General features: G+C 43.0%; 1 protein-coding gene across 3 annotated transcripts; it reads left to right on the top strand.

The window, feature by feature from the left end:
• Positions 1-3,428: 3,428 nt before the first annotated feature.
• Positions 3,429-17,710, top strand: CLSPN (claspin). 3 transcript variants are annotated; one of them, XM_041417607.1, is made up of 25 exons: positions 3,429-3,508; positions 4,273-4,402; positions 4,937-5,394; positions 5,988-6,152; positions 6,879-6,968; positions 7,177-7,249; positions 7,506-7,614; positions 8,153-8,706; positions 9,172-9,363; positions 9,788-9,984; positions 10,354-10,556; positions 10,758-10,822; positions 11,229-11,434; positions 12,012-12,172; positions 12,259-12,485; positions 12,671-12,782; positions 13,460-13,541; positions 13,847-13,944; positions 14,501-14,665; positions 14,750-14,871; positions 15,193-15,320; positions 15,603-15,708; positions 15,788-15,870; positions 16,060-16,221; positions 16,418-17,710. In XM_041417607.1, the coding sequence occupies exons 1-25, from the start codon at positions 3,470-3,472 to the stop codon at positions 16,529-16,531; spliced, it is 4,041 nt and encodes a 1,346-aa protein (XP_041273541.1). In that variant the 5' UTR covers positions 3,429-3,469; the 3' UTR covers positions 16,532-17,710. The 3 variants fall into 3 exon arrangements, with proteins under 3 accessions (XP_041273541.1, XP_041273540.1, XP_041273543.1); XM_041417606.1 differs by having other exon boundaries at positions 12,668-12,782; XM_041417609.1 differs by lacking the exon at positions 3,429-3,508 and adding an exon at positions 3,893-4,062 and having other exon boundaries at positions 12,668-12,782.
• The last annotated feature ends 798 nt before the right edge of the window (positions 17,711-18,508 follow it).

The following is an 18,508-nucleotide window of genomic DNA, read 5'->3' as shown; positions in this document are numbered from 1 at the left end:
TGCTGCTCCAGCTTCACCACCTCCACTGCTCCCCAAAACCAGGGAATTCTCCTTGCTCAATGGATGACACCCTGAATAACCCCCAGTACCAGCTAAACAGCCTCAGTGGGGTTTAAAACACCTGACAAAACAGGACTTGCACAATGAGCCACAGCAGTGAACCTCTCAGGGTTGTGACCACCAGCCCCTGAGGTGCTCCGTGGGCACAGAATGGCTGAGGATCCGTGAGGGCTGCACATCCACCAGCGGCTGGCACAATCTTGGGCATCACCCAGGAGCTGCCTGGGAAGCACCAGGGGTGGGAACCCGCGGTGTTCCACTGACCAGGGCGTTCAGCTCCTGGGGAGAACCTTGCCCTGGCCACGTCCCCTTATCCTCACAGACAATAAATGTGTCCTCTGTTAAAGAGACAACCCTTCCAGCCATGTGCCATTAAATAAAGGGCCTAGGGACTTTTTGCCTTTTTAAGCAGTTTATGCTGTTTTAGCGAGCTGCTCCCTTGTGCACCTCCTGGGTTGTTTAACCAACAGCTCCCTGCTGACTCGCCAGAAAATCAGAAGTCAAAACATTTTATAAATAATAAATGCTGAGTCCATTTTATTTGCCTTTTTTTTTAACCTGTGGGGCTGATATTTTCCAAGTTGAAACATCAAAATCTATTTTAAAATGAAATCAAATCTGAGATTCTCATATAGATCTGAGATTCTCTCATGATTCCCTGGCAGCAGCTGATGAACACCTGAGGAAAAAACCAGTTTTACCAGACCAGTAACAAACTCCACAGCATCTGGCAACATTTCCATGCTATTATTCATCATATCTACGTATAAAAAACACGTATGTAGGGCTACACAAATAGCACTTTAAAAAAAAAATCAAAAATACAATCTCTGTCTCAAGAAATCTGCAACACAAAGGCTCAGTCCTGTAAGATGTTGAGTGTGATAACTAAAGCCTTTACTCACTGCATTATAAATCCAATTAACTTGATAAATATTACAGACATGGTGAGACAACCCCACTGCCACAGCAGTCAGAACCCTATTTCTCTATGTTAACCCAGCCTTATCTTGAAAACAGCCACATTTCCAGGGTCAAGACTGGATTTGGGAATGACAGATCAGTTATGACAGGATTATCTCTGAGGATTTCCTTTTAAACACCTCATCTGCTACAAGCTGGGGGAAGGAGTGTGTTATTTAGTAAAAAACAGATTCCTAAACTAGCTTTCATAATATAAATGCCTTAATATGGGGCTTGATCCAGTGCTAAAAGTCTGTGTGACATTTAGAACCTCCTTAATGGCAAACATTTACCTGTTCCGTGGCTGCCTCTGTGTGCCAGGTATGAGTAACAGCCCAGGATCAGAAATTACCTAATAAGGCCAATCTTTTTGTCACCTTTTTCTTGTCAGCTGACTCTGACTCTCATCCTGGCGCAACCCTGAGGAGGTGTGTGTGTGCAGAGCCAGCATCTGTCCCTCTGTTACTAAACACTAATTATTAAATTAATTACTGTAGCTCCTGCAGCAGCTAGAAGAAAGCAGAACTGTGTTGTTTGTGGTGGGTTTCGTGGACGTTTGCTTTTCTCACTTCCTTTGTTCTCAGGCTTGTTGGCTCCATGTGAACTGTCATGGCAGATCAGTCTAGTGCTCCCTGTCCCTGACAAAACCATAACAATAAAATACCCCAAATGAAAAAATCCCCCCAAAACTGACCAAACACCCCAAAATACTTTTTATTTTTTCCTTGCCTTCAGTGACAGCAGATTCCCACAGGGTGACTTGGAAGGAAATGTATTACTGTAGCAGTATGTTCTACAAAGTAATTGTAATTCTGAAAAAAATGCCAAATACCCCCAACTGTAGATCTGAACAGGGTCCCTCACACTCTCCCCAGCTCAGGGCTCTCCCTCCAACTACTTGCAAAAGAACTACAGAACTAAACGTAACAAAAATAGATAAAGTAGAATATTTTCATACCTGGATTGATTCTGTACTAGAATATCCCTGTATGGGCCATTCACCTTGCACTTGGACTCGATGATCCTTGTGGATCCCTTCCAACTTCGAATATTCTGTGAAATCTGTGAAGTATGAAGTGATTTGCATCTGTTGAGTAGTTCTTCATTGACTTATGTATTTTCAGTAAATGTTTCTGTCTTTAGAAACCTTTCTTTTCTTCCATTAAGGAGCATTAAGCAGCAAGGTTAAGTAAAGAAGTTGTTAAATAACTACATAATGAGACTTGATGACTTATGAGAGGTAAAACTTAAATCTTTTGTGTGTAGAGGGAATATTCAGAAATTCATGTAGAGGGAGAAATTGAAATAAATTGAAAGAATTTACCCAAAAGATTTGAGCACCCATTCACCTAACATGATGGTTGGCTCAGAGTATGTCTGTACAGCAGCCAACGGAAAATGCACGTATTTTATTCTGTAAATAGGACGCTGCTGACAGTAATAGCTGTGTGTATCTAATATCCCTGAGCTCGACTCGTGTGCTCTCACCCACACGGTCACCCAGAGACATGACATGTAGCATAGCTTGAAGATGAAAACGAAACATAGGCTCTGTTTAACCCATGAAGCAATGTGAAATGTTTTGGCAGCAGAGCCCTGTCCCCACAATGGCGATAATTGACAGAGCTGTAAATCCCCGGGCCCTTCACGACCCCTCACTCCTCCTCTCGGTCCCTCACGACTCCTCTCAGTCCCTCACGTCCCCTCTCGTGTCCTCATGACTCCTCTCAGTCCCCCATGTCCCGCTCGGCCCCCACGTCCCCTCGCATCCCTTCTCATGTGGTCTCAGCCCCTCACGGTCCCTTTCGCTCCCCCTCGGTCCCTCACATCCCCTCGTGTCCCCTCACATACCCTCATGTCCCCTCACGTCCCCTCGGTCCCTCACATCCCCTCCTGTCCCCTCACCTCCCCTCGTGTCCCATCATGTCTCCTCACATCCCCTCGTGTCCCCTCACATACCCTCATGTCCCCTCACATCCCCTCGGTCCCTCACGTCCCCTCGTGTCCCCTCACCTCCCTTCATGTCCCCTCACGTCCCCTCACACCCCCTCGGTCCCTCACATCCACTCGTGTCCCCTCACCTCATGTCCCCTCGTGTTCCCTAACATCCCCTCGTGTCCCCTCACAACCCCTCGTGTCCCCTCACATCCCCTCGTGTTCCCTAACATCCCCTCGTGTCCCCTCACGGTCCCGCCTCAGCCCGCGCGCGGGAAGCGCCCCCGCCACTAGGCGGCGCAATAGTGCGCGCGGGCGGCCTGAGAGCGGGAGCCGCGATTGGTCCATGCAGAGGGGCGTGGTTTCAGGAAACCCCGACCAGCAAGGCGGTGAGGGGCGGGGCTCAGGGCGCTCTTCTGGACAGCTATTGGGTGATCCCGGGCCGGGGCGGGGCCAGAGCAGCGCGCGAAGGCTCGAAGCGGTCCCCGGGCGGCGGGAGCGCGGGCGGGCCATGGCGGCGGTACCGGTAGCGACGGAGGGTTCTGTTGAGGTGAGTCCTGCCGCTCCCCTGCGTTCGGCATGGCCCGCCGGATGCTGACGGCGGAGGCGGCTCGCGGCTGCCCGAGGCCTTGCGGCTCCTCGGGCTGTGGTGAGGTGGAAGGCCCGGGAGGGACTGCGAGGGAGATGGCGGTTCCGGTAACCGTTCCGGTACAGTGCTCCTTCGGGTAACAGTGCCGGTCACGGAGTCAGTAGCCACCAACCCCCGCTGCCGGCCGCCCTTGATCGCGGGCGGTCCCGCGCCGTCACTGGGCTCGCCCCTCCTGGCAGACTACAGCTCCCAGCATGCCCCGTGCCCGCCTTGCCGGCCGCGGGGCACGCTGGGAAGGCCGCGCTCAGCCGGTGTCCGTGGGCGCGGTGCATGCCGGGAGTGCTGCTGGGCCCGCTGTGCCGGCTCTGAATAAAATTAATAAATAATAAAATAACGAGTAAAAATCGTCCGGTCTGAGTAGGATCACATCAGCCAATGTCGATTCTGTGCTTTTGTTACGTAAACTCCCACATATACTACCGTATATGTGAATAGCATTTGTGTTGATAAATATGGTAAATATCAACAATAATAATAAATATTACTAAATATGTAAATATCATAATTAAAATATAAGAAGAGTGCATGTGGATTTCATTGTGTGTGAGGGCTTAGCCAAGGTTTTGGGATAAATTTGGATGCCAGCAGTCAGGACTACATAAACAATATGTTACCCCATTAGGAAATATTTCCCCCAGTAAGAAAATTCATATTTTGCTTTGTAGCTTCCACTGGCGGATCTGAACCCAGACCTGCAGAAACCCCTGGACAGCGACTCTGACAGCGGCCAGGGCAGCTGTGAGACAGCATCCCCAGGTCCCCTTGGCAAGAGCACAGCATCCTTCGAGGACAGAGGTCTGTGACATCCCTATGAATTGGTTTTCTCCAACACTGCATTTTTTGTTTCATAAATATCTTTCAGGAGCTTGTCACTGCTTGACCTGTAGGAAGCCAAACTCTTCTTGTTACTCAGAATGTGGGCAGGCATCTTTAAACCTCTGAAGAGTGTTTTATGAGCTACAGAAAGAAAAAGACTGAATGGGATGAGATTTAATTACTTACTCACTTTTTCCCCTGTTTTGTTTAATCTATGTAGTGTGATTTTTGTTACTATTTCAAGGCAAGACACTCTCAGTGAAGAGTTTTGAGCTTTGCCTTTTCTTTTAAAGGTTGAAAGCCTCTAACATAAATTTGGGTTAATTAAATGCTGTTCTCTGGGGAAAAGTGGATTTTGGAAAGTCGAGATTGAAGCATGAAAGATTTTTCATGCTTCCATGAGAAGCTCATTTGCTGTGGATGGTGATATATGTCAAATTTAACAGATGTAAATTTGATTGTTTCTTAAGTTACTTGTGGCACTTAAAATTTTTTTTTTATTTTTTTTTCCAGATTCAGAAGAAGAAATTTTTGTGCGTAAAAAAGCAAAAAACCAGAAGGTGCTCGAGGACAGCGAGAGCGAAGAGGAGGAGGATGGAGGCTCACCTGTGCAGGAAAATGCTTTGGGTGGAGACAAGGAAAATGGGGAGGAAAAGGAGAACATTGCTGCTGGAAAGAAGAAATCCCATCGGGTGTGCCCAGCTCTGCTGGACAGCGATGACAGCGACACTGGTGACCCCCTGCAGCCTGAAAACCTTGAAACAGGCAGGACAGCTGGCTTGCCTGAGGGGGAGCTGGAACAGGAGAGACCCCTAAAATCTGGGAAGAAGTACAGGAAACATAAACAGAAGCATGATGTTGAAGGGGAGCCAGCAAAAGAAGCTGTAGCAAAATCCAGAAGGAGAAAGGAGAAGGAGAAAATCATGGAGTCCATTAAACAGCTGAGGAAAGAAAAGAAGCCTGTGGCAGAGGTGGGTGTGTTGGCACAAATCCTCAGATAATTTCTCAACTAAACTAAATTTATTATTGCTTGTATACGTTTTGATTTATGTATTATATGCGGTATTAAATATATATAGTATATATTATGTATTATTAAATATATGTATAACGATTTCTCAACTAAGCTAATTTATTATTGCTTGTATACACTTTAATTTATATATTATCAAATACATATAATACATTATATATAATATAATATAATGTATATATAATATATTATGAAATATATATATTATAATTTCTCAACTAAGCTAAATTTATTCTTGCTTGTATATATTTATGTTACATATTACAATATATATAAAATATTATATATTATCTTTTCTGTTGCAAAGCTTCAGTGTCGTGTCCACATTCCTGCAGCAGGTTTGTGATCCACAACATACAAGTCTTACCTGCACAGTCTGCAGGTTAATTTCAATTAAATTGCATTAAATTTTCAGTTTGAAGACCTGCAAAACCTAACACTTGATGATTAATGCCATTTTAAATTAATGTCAAAGACCCAAAGGGACCTCCTGAAAGGAATCACACCAATAATTTATTCTTCTGGAAGCAGGTGAATGGTGCTGAGAGGTTTCCTTTCAATGACAGTGGATGTCTCCTGGATGACAAGGACCTCTTTGATAATGGCTTGGAAGAGGAGAATGATCAACCCCTTGAGGATGAAGAGTCCCTAGAATCCATAAGAGCAGCTGTGAAAAACAAAATAAAAAAATACAAGGTAACAGTTGGCTGTGATACAAAAATTATTGTAAATGTACTGTCTTTCAAACTGATTGAAATAGGTTTAGATTAGATAGTGGGAAAGAATTATTCCCTGTGAGGGTGGGGAGACCCTGGCACAGGTACTCAGAGCAGCTGTGGCTGCTCCTGGATCCCTGGAAGTGCCCAAGGCCAGGCTGGATGGGGCTTGGGGCAACCTGGGACAGTGGAAGGGGCTGGAATGGGATGAACTTTAAGGTCTTTTGCAACCCAAATCATTGCATGGTTACTGGATTTAGCACCTGAGCAGATTCTAAAACTCTCTTTGACCATGGTGGAGCTGTGCTGCTGTGGCAGGAGAGAGGAGAGCCTTCTGGATTTGTTTTTAAAGATGGGGGTGATCTTGTCCTAGCAAGTTAAAAAGATAGTGCTGGAGCAGGAGCTTTGCAGTCTGCCCTTTGTGGGGTTTGTGCTGGTTTATGAGCAGGAGCTTTGCAGTCTGCCCTTTGTGGGGTTTGTGCTGGTTTATGAGCAGGCGCTTTGCAGTCTGCCCTTTGTGGGGTTTGTGCTGGTTTATGAGCAGGAGCTTTGCAGTCTGCCCATTGTGGGGTTTGTGCTGGTTTATGAGTACACTTGCTGGCTTTGCTGACCAGTGGTAGTTCTGCACAGTCATTTGTGATGTGTTTGCCCTTGATAGTGCCAGATTATTGACAGAAATCATTGAATTTCTTCTTATGCCCCATAGAACAAAGAACGTTTTCCTGACAGTGAGGGCTACAAACATGTATTTGATGAGGAGAATGAGGAGCCCATACTGAAGGAGCCAAAAAGGAAGGTGAAGTCTCCATCTTTTCAAAGCTCTGTATTGTTGTTTGTCGTGACTAAAATGCTTTTGTGTGCACAGTGTGGTTTTGTTTTTTTTGAACTGGATGCTTTATTCTGATGCCTTGCTGATTGAAAGGGAAAAATAAGCTATTTAAGAAGTAGAGAAGGAGCCCCATGTTTGTTTCCTGACTTCAAAACCTTTCTTTTCTCCCCCTAAGGAGCGGAAAGCAGCTCGGTTAAGTAAAGAAGCCATTAAACAGCTACACAGTGAGACCCAACGACTTCTTAGAGGTAAAACTTAAATTCTTTATATGTAAAGGGGTAAGAACTGTTGAAAAATTCAGAGGAGAAATTGAAAGCGTTTACCCAGAAGGTTAGAGCCTTCTTTGACCTAATGTGACTTATTGAGGGTTGAAGGGTGCGAGACCATTTTTACTGAAGGACCTGTTAAAGGTATTTTTGTAACTAATGAAAATAAAGATACTTGTTATCAAATAAAGGGCTCAGAACATGTTTTAAATCTTCTCTCACTGTCTTTCTCTGGCAGAATCATCTCTGTCTCTCCCATATCATGTGCCTGAGGCCAAAAGTGTTCATGACTTCTTCAAGAGTAGACCTCGACCAGCATGTCAAGGAAATGCCATGGCCCTGCTGAAGTAAGGGCTTAAACCTTCCTCATCCAATTTTTTCATAAACTTTAAGCATCTCTAGCTTTTCTTGGAGGATAACCAGACTTTCTTAGGCTCCTTTAAATCCATAAAAGTAGGAAATTAGGAGAATGTCATTGCTAACTTCAGGCAATGCTGCTCGCCTGACAGAGTCATACTGTTGAAGTGATCAGGGCCAGGAGTAACTCATAGGAAGGAACTTGCTGATGCTGAGTTACTTTAATGGGATTTAGGCTGAACCCCAATATTTTACTTGGACTGTTTCTTCTCTGAGTAATGTGTAGTAAAATACTGAAGCTAAGTAGTCACAAAATCCCTCAGGAATTTCACGCTCTGATTCTGTAACCAGTACAAAGCTTTTACACTTCCTTAAGTTCTTACAAAGTTTTCCAGATTTCTGTCCTTCATCTCTTCCTACAGATTAATGACAGTAATTAGGAAATGGTTTCTTCCTCTCAGTTTGTCCTGAGCCTTCTCTCCCTTTCACACTAACCATGGGTGGTATATTTCTTTCTGCCTTTTTTAGGTCCTCTAAATACCAACTGCCCTTAAATGAAGAATCTGCAGCTGTTGGGAGCTTGAGCAAGGATTGCAAAGATGGGCCAGTGGAAGGTGATCAATCAGCAGCTGCTGAACCAGAAATGAACCTGGGCAGAGATGTGGATCCTTCTGTGACTGAGCCTCCTGCTGCTGAAGGGAGGAACTTGGCACAGGACTGTGCTGAGCAGCCCAGGCAGGACAGGGAGGATTCTCATGCAGTTGTAGGGACTGTAACTGATGATAACACAGAGGCACAGCAGCTCCCCAGCTGCCTGAGCACTGAGTGTGATCAGCAAAAGGAGAGTGAAATTCCTGCAGCATCTGGAGATGCCCTCATGGAAAGAGGAGAAACAGCACCAGATGTACAAGGGGAAACAAACACTCAACAAGAGGGGCCTGGGCTGGTGGCACAGCCTGAAAAAGTGAGGAAATCCAAGCTGGATAAACTTCGTGAACTGGGAATAGACCTGTCCATCCAGCCAAGAATCTGCTCTGACAATGAATCCTTCATAACCCTCGAGGAAGCTGATTCAAATAAAGGTATCACTTGTGTTGTAGTCCTAAGCAGTGTTGATCTGAGCTTGGCTGGAAAACTCAGAAATATTAGGTGATAGAACAGTCAGGCACATTCATTCTCCAGTGTGGATTCTTTGAGATATGTTAACAGAAATTTAGAATTGCCTGGTGGATAGGAGGCTGGGCTGGAAGTGAATTGAGGTCTTGTGGACAAATGGAAGTCAATGGTAAGATAATTTAATATTAGGTAATATCAATGAAATACAAACTACATCATAAATATTCTGTGGTGGTTTATTATTAGTTGAATAGAACGGTTTTGCAAATATTTTGGTATTCAAGATGTAGCTTTTAAACTATTCTTTTTTAAACTTAGCTTTAAAATAAACCTTGGGGGCAAAAAATGCTCAAGACCTACTCTTACTACAACTCTTAAGAGTCAGTGCTTTTACATGCTATCACATTGATTTAATTAATTTCTATTTCAAGAGCTAGAAGCCCTGAAAGCACGTTTCTTGAAGCACACTCTCCAGCCAGCAAAATCCAAAGGGGAACGGGCCATAAATATGAACATTATCCGTAAGGAAACATCATCTGATGGGAAAGAGGAGCTGAGAGCAGACGTGGTGCCAGCAGTTTTGGCTGCAGAGAGCCTGGAGGAAGCTGTCCACACAAAGCCAGGTTAGTGGAGGAGGAGAAGAGACAAGGATTGAATTGGAAAACACTATATTTTCCTCTGATGCTGTGTTTCTCAATGCTGCCCTACAAAATACAGGTGAAGGGATCTTCTGTAAGATTACTGTTTATGTTCCCCCTAGTGGACAGCCTTGTTTTATTAAAAAAATTCTTGGCAGACCACTGAAATAGCAGTGGCCTGTGTAGGACAGCCTCAGTCAGATCTTTGTGATTAATTCCTTGGGTTTTTCATGCTTCCATGAGAAGCTCTGGCTGCCCCTGGATCCCTGGAAGTGTCCGAGCACAGCTTGGACAGGGCTTGGAGCAACCTGGTCTAGTGGAGAGTGTCCCTGCCATGGCAGTGGTGGAACTGAGTGAACTTTAAGGTCTCTTCCAGCCCAAACCCTTCCCTGAATCTTTTCCTGTGCAGGTGAAAAGCTGCAGGCCCTGAAGGCCAAGCTGCAGGAGGCCATGAAGCTCCGCAGGAGCGAGGAGCGCCAGAAGCGCCAAGCGCTGTTTAGGCTGGACAATGAGGAGATACTGGAGGAAGAGGAGGAGGAGGAGGAGGAAGAGATGACAGATGAGTCTGAGGAGGAAGAAGAAGAAGAAGAAGAAGGTGATCGTGAGGTCTGTATGCAGCAATTCTCCATAACCTCATCAGTGTCTCCGTTCTGCTTCCTCTCCCCAGTGGAATGGCACTTTTGTACACTGCTGCTTGGGGGAATTGCTAAGAATTCTTCCTAGAAGCTAAAAAATTGCTATAGTTGGCACTATCAGCATTTGGCTTGTCTAACTTTTATTTAATGAGTATTTTCTTTATTTGTCAAAACACTCTAAAACCAAATTGAAATGTTTAAAAGGTTTTGATGCCCCTTTCCATTTTTATAAATTCTTGGCTCATTGCTGGCAGGGCCAAACAGGTCACATACCTCACCTGGGGTAGAGTTTGCCATGACAACAATCATTATATCTGCTGTATTTGGGGATGTTTTTTAGAATTCAGAATTTCTGCTTGATGAAGCAGAGGAAGATAATGAAGATACAGAAGAGAAACACACCGAAGATGGTGATAAAGAAACTGACAAAGAATCCATTGATGGAGAAAAGCTGGAGAAGTCTGAACATGGTGATTCTGTTCTAAAACATCCTTCAACAGAGTCTACATTGATGCTTTTTAAGGACAGCTCCTCAAAAATGGGGTAAATAATCCAAGCCTTAAAAGTGGTGACTGAGAAATTTTAAATTTGATCAGCATGTGTTTGATCAGCACTTTTTTATTTAAAGTGCCTTTTATAAGTATTTTTTTGGTCCCTTGGTTTTTTTACAATTTGCAATTACAATTTGCAATTAAATAAATTTAAATCCTAAATTTATTAGCAAATACCTTTTATGAATTGCAGATATTCTCTTCCTGATGAAAAACTGGAAATGGAAGAAACTGTAGACAAAGGACCCAGCAAGTTAGGTAAAATAGAATTATTGCCCTAGATAATTGTTTGGTTTTTGTTTTTCTTTTTTACTTAGCTTATGTAAAAGTTTGTTTAAGATTGATATTCAGTATTTCTGTTATTTCATCACCTGTATGTACATACAGTGTGATTTTAAAAGTTTAGATTGATGAAATAATGTGTGGGCTTGAAAAAACTAGAGGGAAAAACACTGTTCAAAATAATACTGGAAGAAATACGAAATGTCAGAAGTTAATAAGATAAGTTAAAACATGTAATATGCTTCCTCTGAGAAGAAGGAAATCCAACACAACCACAAAATGAATTTTTAGCAAGGTGTCAGCGTTGCAAAATATTTTGAGGTTTTGCTGGATTACACACACAAAGAAAGTTAAGCACTATATATTTTTTTTTTATTTCCAGAGGATGATGATTCATTTTCTCTACCAGCCCTGCCAAAGGAAAACAGCCACAACAGCAGCTTTGAGTTCATTGGCTCCATGATCCCATCCTACCAGCCCTGTAACAAGCAGGCCTCGAGGGGAGGGAGCTTCTTCCCTGCAGCAGGGGGGTTCAGGTCACCCTCCCCAGGTTTCTTCAAAACAAGTTTTATCAGCTCTGCTTCCAAGGTGAGATTCTCAGGCCTGGTTGGGTCTTATACTAACACGGTGGGAAGTAAATAAATGTGTTTTATGCTGATGGTCAGAGCTATCAAAAGAACCAACCCAGATAAATGCTTTGGTATCAGTCAGATTTCAGAAGAGCAAACTGCCCCTTGGGTTTGTGTCCACATTGGAATGGATAAAAATGATATTGTAAAATTTATATTCTAAAGCATCAAAGAAAAGATGCTATAATCTGGCTTTTATATGTGTGCATCATAAATATGATTTTTAAGAATGCTTACATGGGCTGCACAACGTCTGATGTCAGTGAACTCCTGTGGTGTAGTGGAGCAGCATGAACATAATTTGATTCCTGCCTGGTTTGGGTTGGAAGGAACCTCAGAGCTCATCTCATCCCAGCCCCTGCCATGGGCAGGGACACCTTCCACTGTCCCAGAGTGTTCCAAGCCCCATCCAGCCTGGCCAGGAACACTTTCAGGGATGGGGCAGCCACAGCTTCCCCTGGGAAGTCTGTTCCAGTGCCCCTGGCATTTAAATTTAAGCTTGCTAAACTTCTGTATTTTTGTATTCCCTTGATTAGAGCTCAGGAAAGACCTCTGAGCCTTCTCTTCCCATAGAAGATTCCCAGGACCTGTATAATGCTTCTCCTGAGCCCAAGAGTTTATTTCCAGGGGCTGGGGAGTCAAGGTTTCAGTTTTCCCTGGAAGATGACACTCAAAGCCAGCTGCTTGATGCAGATGGGTGAGTGATGGCTGTAAAGGATGGTGTTTAACAGAAACAGGATGTGCAGACCAGCAAGATTTTTCTAACTACAGCCTTTCTTTCAGGTTCTTGAACGTTGGACAGCACAGGAATAAATACCAGTCCTCAAAGCATCAGCTGCCACTGGCTAGCATGGATGAGAATGCCATGGATGCCAACATGGATGAGTTACTGGACCTGTGCTCTGGACAGTTCAGCAGCCAAGCTGAGCACGTGCCAAACACCAGCAGCACCAAAAAGCAGAACATGGAGGAGCTGCTGAATCTTTGTTCAGGGAAATTCGTGTCTCAGAGTATGTCCTGAATTCTCTTTTCAGCTTTGATTTAGAAATTTTTAGCTGGGGTGACTTCAAGTCTGGGTACTGATGCCACATGTGGAGTTTTGTCTTTATTGGGAGCATATGCAGTTTTATTTCTGGGGTGTTCTCTGACACTTTAAGAGCAGAAATAAGTTGCATCTCACTGTTTTCTGTAGCAGGTTCTCCAACATGGGCTTCTTCAGTGTCTTCCAAGGCAGAAAAATACAGTGACATAGAAGATCCAATGGCAGAGGCTCTGGAGCTCTGTTCAGGCTCCTTTCCCACAGACAGGTTAGCATTGCTCTCCTAAAATTTACAGAAGATAATTCTGGTAACTGTCTTGTTTCACTCTTAGAAGTGTTTTCTTTTTTAACATCAATTTGCTGTCAGTGAAAGTGAGTTTTGTTTTGGAGGTGAAGGGGAGGAATACTGCAAATTGCTCAGCAATTACTCTCTAATTGGCAGCATAAACTGTTTCCCACAGCTACTGTGAAGGGAAATTTTTTGTCTTACACTGATAGTGAAAGAAACAGTGAAGAAGTTTAATTAAACTGAGAAAATATGATTAAAAGTGGGACTTTTTGGAGTCTCTTCTGGGCTGTTGCCAAACTGCCATAATGAAATGTAAAAGTTGGATACTTGGAGTTTTTTATTGACTAATTGGACAAAAGGATAGTGAGGCTTAATAAGTGATAATGTTCAGGGGATCCAAGAGGAATTTGAGAGGAGGAAAAAGAATTGAAAAAATTAGTGCTTGTCCCATGGTTTCTGCAAGTGAAGACCTGAAGTCTTAAAACATCAACTCAAATGGGGATTTGAGGCATTTATTGCTAAATGCTGCTGGCAGATTGTAGCTCTGAGCACTCACAGGGAATTGCTTGATAGCAGCTGAGGTGGGCGTTGAAATTTTGCCTTGATTTACTGGAGGTAAGATGAAAATGCCTTTCTCCCATTTATGTTTTCCCTAGGGAAGAGGAAGAAGAGGAGGAACAAGAAGAACTTGGTGGTTTTCAGCTTTTAACAGATGATGAGGCCTTTGCAAGTGAAGAGGTGTGAACTGATGGAGCCAGGCAGCTGCTGGATAAAATGAATAATTCTATTTATCTTCCTAGGTTTTTAATATATCCATCAATGCAAAGTACCACAACTTCCATAACAAGCTACTGAAACATTTTTCAGAGCATACTTTGAATCACTTAAAAGAGCTCTTTAATAGAATGATACAGTGAAAAATGCAAATCCTCTGAAATAGGCCTGGTTTTAGTGTCTTGTTAATTGAAGAACAGACAAATCTGTTGTTACAAAGCAATCCACTCTCAGAAATGCCTTCTTTCTGAAAACTTTCTCTTTGACAGGATGAAAAAGAGGATGAAGACAGTGCTGCTGAAGAAGGAGAAAGGAGTGATGAAGAAGAAGAACTGCTGAGACATAGACCAGGCTCTAAGAAAAAACTGTAATTATTTTTTAAAATCTTAATTACCAGAGAGAATAGAATATTAATAGCACTGGAAGTTTAGTTTGGAATTATTCTCTCTCTAGCAGATGTTTATATGGTCTGGTTTTTTACTTTGGAGCTATCATGTTACATGAATTCAAGTGTGTCTCTTGTGGGTTGTAGATGATTTCCATTATATATGGAAATCAAAAAGCCACAATAAAAGCAGTGCAACACTTTTTTGACCAAAAAGAGGGATGCAAGAATATTGTTGTCATTCCTCATGTCTTGAGATCTTATTTGTTCTAGCAAGAAAAACACATAGTTGACAGTTACTGCCATCATCTTTGGAATCTGGTGGATGACAATGATTTGGGCTGGTACATGATGCCAGGCTATGTGTGTAAATGTGCAAGAATTCAAGGCTTGGTCTTTCCAAAAAATACATGAGAAATTAGGATACATCCTTAGGAAATGTGTTCCTTTTCTGTCAAAAGATAAATCTTGCTTTCAGAAGGTTTGTGTGATGGCTGTTTTGCTCCCAAACTGAACTCTTTTGACTTTTTTTCCCTAGAAAACTGCAAGATTTCATGGAAGAGGAGGCAGAGCTATCAGGGAGTGACATGGGAAGTGAGGATGAGTACGATGGTGAAGACCTGAACGAATATGAAGAAGATATTATCGACGAGGAGCTCCCAGACGAGGCGGAATTAGGAAACCAGATACAGAAATTCCACATGTCAGTGCCATTCTCATTAGATTTTTGGGTGTGTGAGGCCCTGGCTAGCCTGGGCTAACCTGTCCCTGTCTCCTGTGCTGGCAGGAAGGCCATGCTGGACGATGACAAGCGCCAGCTCCGCCTCTACCAGGAGAGGTACCTGCTGGATGGGGACCTGCACAGCGACGGCCCAGGCAGGACCAGGAGGTTCAGATGGAAAAACATAGGTGAGCCATCATCCAGAGTTCACAGATGGGGAGAAAGATTGAAAACAGAGCTTGTGTGTGTGTGTGTGAAGTAGCACTTATAGTCCTCAATAAAGTATTTCAGGAATAAATTGGTGGGGGGATGATTCTGGGTTTTTTTGCCTTGTTTGTTTGGTTTTGGGGGATTTTTTTGTTGTTTTTTACTAGCCTCTAATTTCAAAACTGATGGGGGGATGATTCTGGGTTTTTTTGCCTTGTTTGTTTGGTTTTGGGGGTTTTTTTGTTGTTTTACTAGCCTCTGTTTTCAAAATTGATAGCTGACTGTCTTGTTTTGTTGCCCAGATTTTGCTTCACAGATGGACTTGTTTCAGAGAGATTCAGAAAATGAGGAGGAGAATGAAGAGTTTGATGAGACAGAAGTGAAGTGGAGGAAGGAGCGATTTGAGCGAGAGCAGTGGCTCCGTGAGCAGGTGTGCTGAGCTGCTGGAAAGCCTTGCTCAGTCTCTCTATCATTGCTGAATGTGAAATTGTTTATTTCTCAAGTTAAGCTTCAGTATTAGGTCAGATTTCTCAGCTGAATGTGATGCTGTTCATTAATAGAACAAGGATGATGAAGTATCTAAGAAATTGCAATAACCTCTTACAGTAGAAAGTAAATAAAAATTAATTTACATAAAGAAAATTACTTAAAATACTGAATTAAATGTCCATTTGTAATATCAAGTTTTTCAATTGTCTTCTCTCTGCTACAGAAGGAAATAAATAAAGAGCAGGAGGAGGAGGAAGAAGAAATTGGTGGAGACAGCGAATTCATGAAGCTGGCAAAAAAAGTGACTGCCAAGTCCCTGCAGAAGAAAGGTGAGTTTGCTTTTTATTGAAGTGATAAGAAGAGGGGGAAAGAGTTCAAAAACTGATCTTTCCCCCATGTCTCTGCCAGCCAGCCCAGCAGTGGTGGCACAAGGCACAGCCCTGTTACCCAGGAACCCGTTTGAAGCCTTCAGACCTGCCAGTGACATCCAGGTGGGTACCAATCCTCAAAAATGGCATTTCCCAGCACAGCCAAGTCAGCTGCCCCTGAACTCTGGGCTCTCCTGATTTGTGTTGTTGTGATGTGTGAGCAGAGAGTAGATTTTCTCTGCAGAGTAACTTATTAAGCAACCTGCCTTGCTTCCTGAGAATGGTTTAATGCAGCTTTTCTTTGCCTTTCAGATAAAAAATGGGTCACTCTTGAACAGACCTAAAGCTGTCCTTCAGAAGCTGGCAGCAATGTCAGATCTTAATCCAAATGCCCCTCGAAATTCAAGGAATTTTGTCTTTCATACACTTTCACCAGAGAAGAGTGAGGAGGCAAAGGAGAAATCAAAACCTCAGGTAAAGATTTGGGTAGCAGGTGCTGCCTGTTGTGGAGTTTATTTGAATACACAGGCACTGAAATCTGCTAAGCAGTTAAGAGCACTGCTGTCTTAAATATTTGGCATGAGCACACAGGGAATATTTCTTTAGTAACTCAGAATTTAAACTTTTTTTTGTACATATTGCATATTCTAATGTATTTGTCTGCCTTTAGGTGAAGAAGAGAGGCCCTTCTGCAGTGATAACACCAGCAGCAAAGCGGCCCAGGGTGGAAAGCTCAGAGGAAACCAGTCAAAGCCGAAGCATTTTCCAGTACTTGGAGAGCTGAATATTCCTGTTTGGAGCCAGAGATTATCTCCTCTTTGCCAGCTGCAGTTTATTTTGCCAATCTGCCAGAAATCACCAGACAGGGAAACAAATGGGTGCCACCTCATTCACAAGTTCCAGTCATTTCCAGGCAGTGGTTTTGTGCTTTGTTTTTTCTCAGTCCTCTGTGGCAAATGGGAGCACAAAATCCAGTCCTGGTTTGGAATGAAATGCTGACTTGATCTTTCCCAAGCATTAAGGAAACTTGCACTGCTGTGGGCTGTCCTCACAGGTGCTGCAGGGGTATCAGTTCCACCTGGAAGTGCCGTTGGTGTGACAAGGAAATACCTCAAGTAGCTGAAAGCACAATAAAGGAGGAATTTCTACAGCTCTGTGAGAGAATGAAGCAGTGTTGGCCATGGCAGGACACTTGTTTACACTTGCAGCACAGAGTTTGAGCTGTGGCTCCCTCCAGTGTCTTATTTTCTTTAATGTTGAGCATTTATTAAGCTTCTCTTTAGAAGCTCTAATTTATCCTTGAAATGTTTACTTTGTGGAAAAGGTCCCAGTCTCTTCTGAGGCAATATGAGAAGGGTTTCTTTCCAAGTTTTTATTACTGTTGATGTCCTTAAACTTGCAGATAGATGTGTGTGTGGAGAGGGAAGAATGTGAGTAACGTGTGGGAGAGGAAAGGGTTTGGGGGGGTTTATTTGCATTGGTGGGGGAACTTGCTGGGGTTGCTTTGGTTTGTCCAACTTCAGGCTGTTTTTAACCATCCACTCTGTTTTCTTGGAAGCTGCACTCATCCAAGAGAAACCATCCATTGCTGAGCAGCCAGTAAGGAAAGGGCTGCTCTAGAATGAGGGAATTTACAAGGAGCTGTCATTCACAACGATTCTAAACAGTGTGAGAGAAACATGTGCCAGAGTGTCCAGCATTTCTGATGTTTCTGGTCACATCCTGAAGGTGTTGGAGAGCAGGTAATGGTGCCACAGGGTTCTGCTCTAAAACTTAACCTCTCTGGGACTGGATGTCACACACCTGAGGTGCTGACACCATCAGAGAAATGTCTGAGCTGTAAATTTTGTAACATCTTGAGCACATGCCTGATGTGCTGTGTGTAAAATATTTTATTGTACAGTATGTTATAAAGAATTATGGTACTAATCGAAGTGCAACTTTACAATAAAACGTGGTTTTAATTTTGGAGGCAGTTAATTTATAGGATTTCACTCATGTCTGGGGTTTTTTTCCTCCAATGTTTTTTATTTCTGTCTATGTCTGTTTTTTCATTGCTGCCTTTTTTTTTTTTTTTTGGTAGCCACAACTCAGCCCTTCACTAAGAATATATTGTATCATACAAAAACTTTCTATGTCTGTTTTTTCATTGCTGCCTTTTTTTTTTTTTTTTTGTAGCCACAACTCAGCCCTTCACTGGGAACAGCTGCAATAATATTAGAATACAACAAAAACAACCCCTTGTGTTTATTGGAGTGTGCATTTTCAACTCCTCAAGTCTTCCACTTGGGTTTGCATAAAATTCTTGGCCTGAATAATATGTTTTTTTTCCTGCTTCAGTAGTTTTGGATTTTTTAGTTCCTAGACAAAACTTCCTTTATCCTAGTCTTAAGAAATGTCTATTTCAGTTCAGTGCAGCAATTCTAATGATTGGTGTACCTGGATTTGGGATTGGAGATTTAGGGAAGAGGAATGATGTTTCCTTCTTCATTATCAGACTTTTCTTGAAGGACCAAGTAACTAAAAGATTTCTGAGCACCCACTTCATTCTTCATCAGTGTTTCACTGGTATGAAAGTTGGACTAATTCAGCACAGCTTTGTTGGGTTAAGACATTCAAGCTCCAAATTTGGGCATTTTCCCAGAATTTTGCTCCTGCTCTGCCACTAGAGTGCAGCAAGAGAATGTGCTTGCTCTGGCACAGGGGCAAAGTAAAATCATTAAAGCTTAAACTGTGTCTTGACTCCAGGGGAAATTCTTGC

The sequence above is a fragment of the Onychostruthus taczanowskii genome, unplaced genomic scaffold, assembly GCF_017590055.1.
Source record: "Onychostruthus taczanowskii isolate IOZ18803 unplaced genomic scaffold, ASM1759005v1 scaffold56, whole genome shotgun sequence".
NCBI lineage: Eukaryota > Metazoa > Chordata > Aves > Passeriformes > Passeridae > Onychostruthus > Onychostruthus taczanowskii.
This window is presented reverse-complemented; position numbering and strand designations above follow the sequence as displayed.

Coding starts and splice junctions, on each gene's coding strand:
- CLSPN (XM_041417606.1), top strand. CDS start 3,470: ATGGCGGCGGTACCGGTAGCGACGGAGGGTTCTGTTGAG. Junction 6,969..7,176: donor TGAAGGAGCCAAAAAGGAAG/GTGAAGTCTCCA, acceptor TCTCCCCCTAAG/GAGCGGAAAGCAGCTCGGTT. Junction 16,222..16,417: donor AGGAGAAATCAAAACCTCAG/GTAAAGATTTGG, acceptor GTCTGCCTTTAG/GTGAAGAAGAGAGGCCCTTC.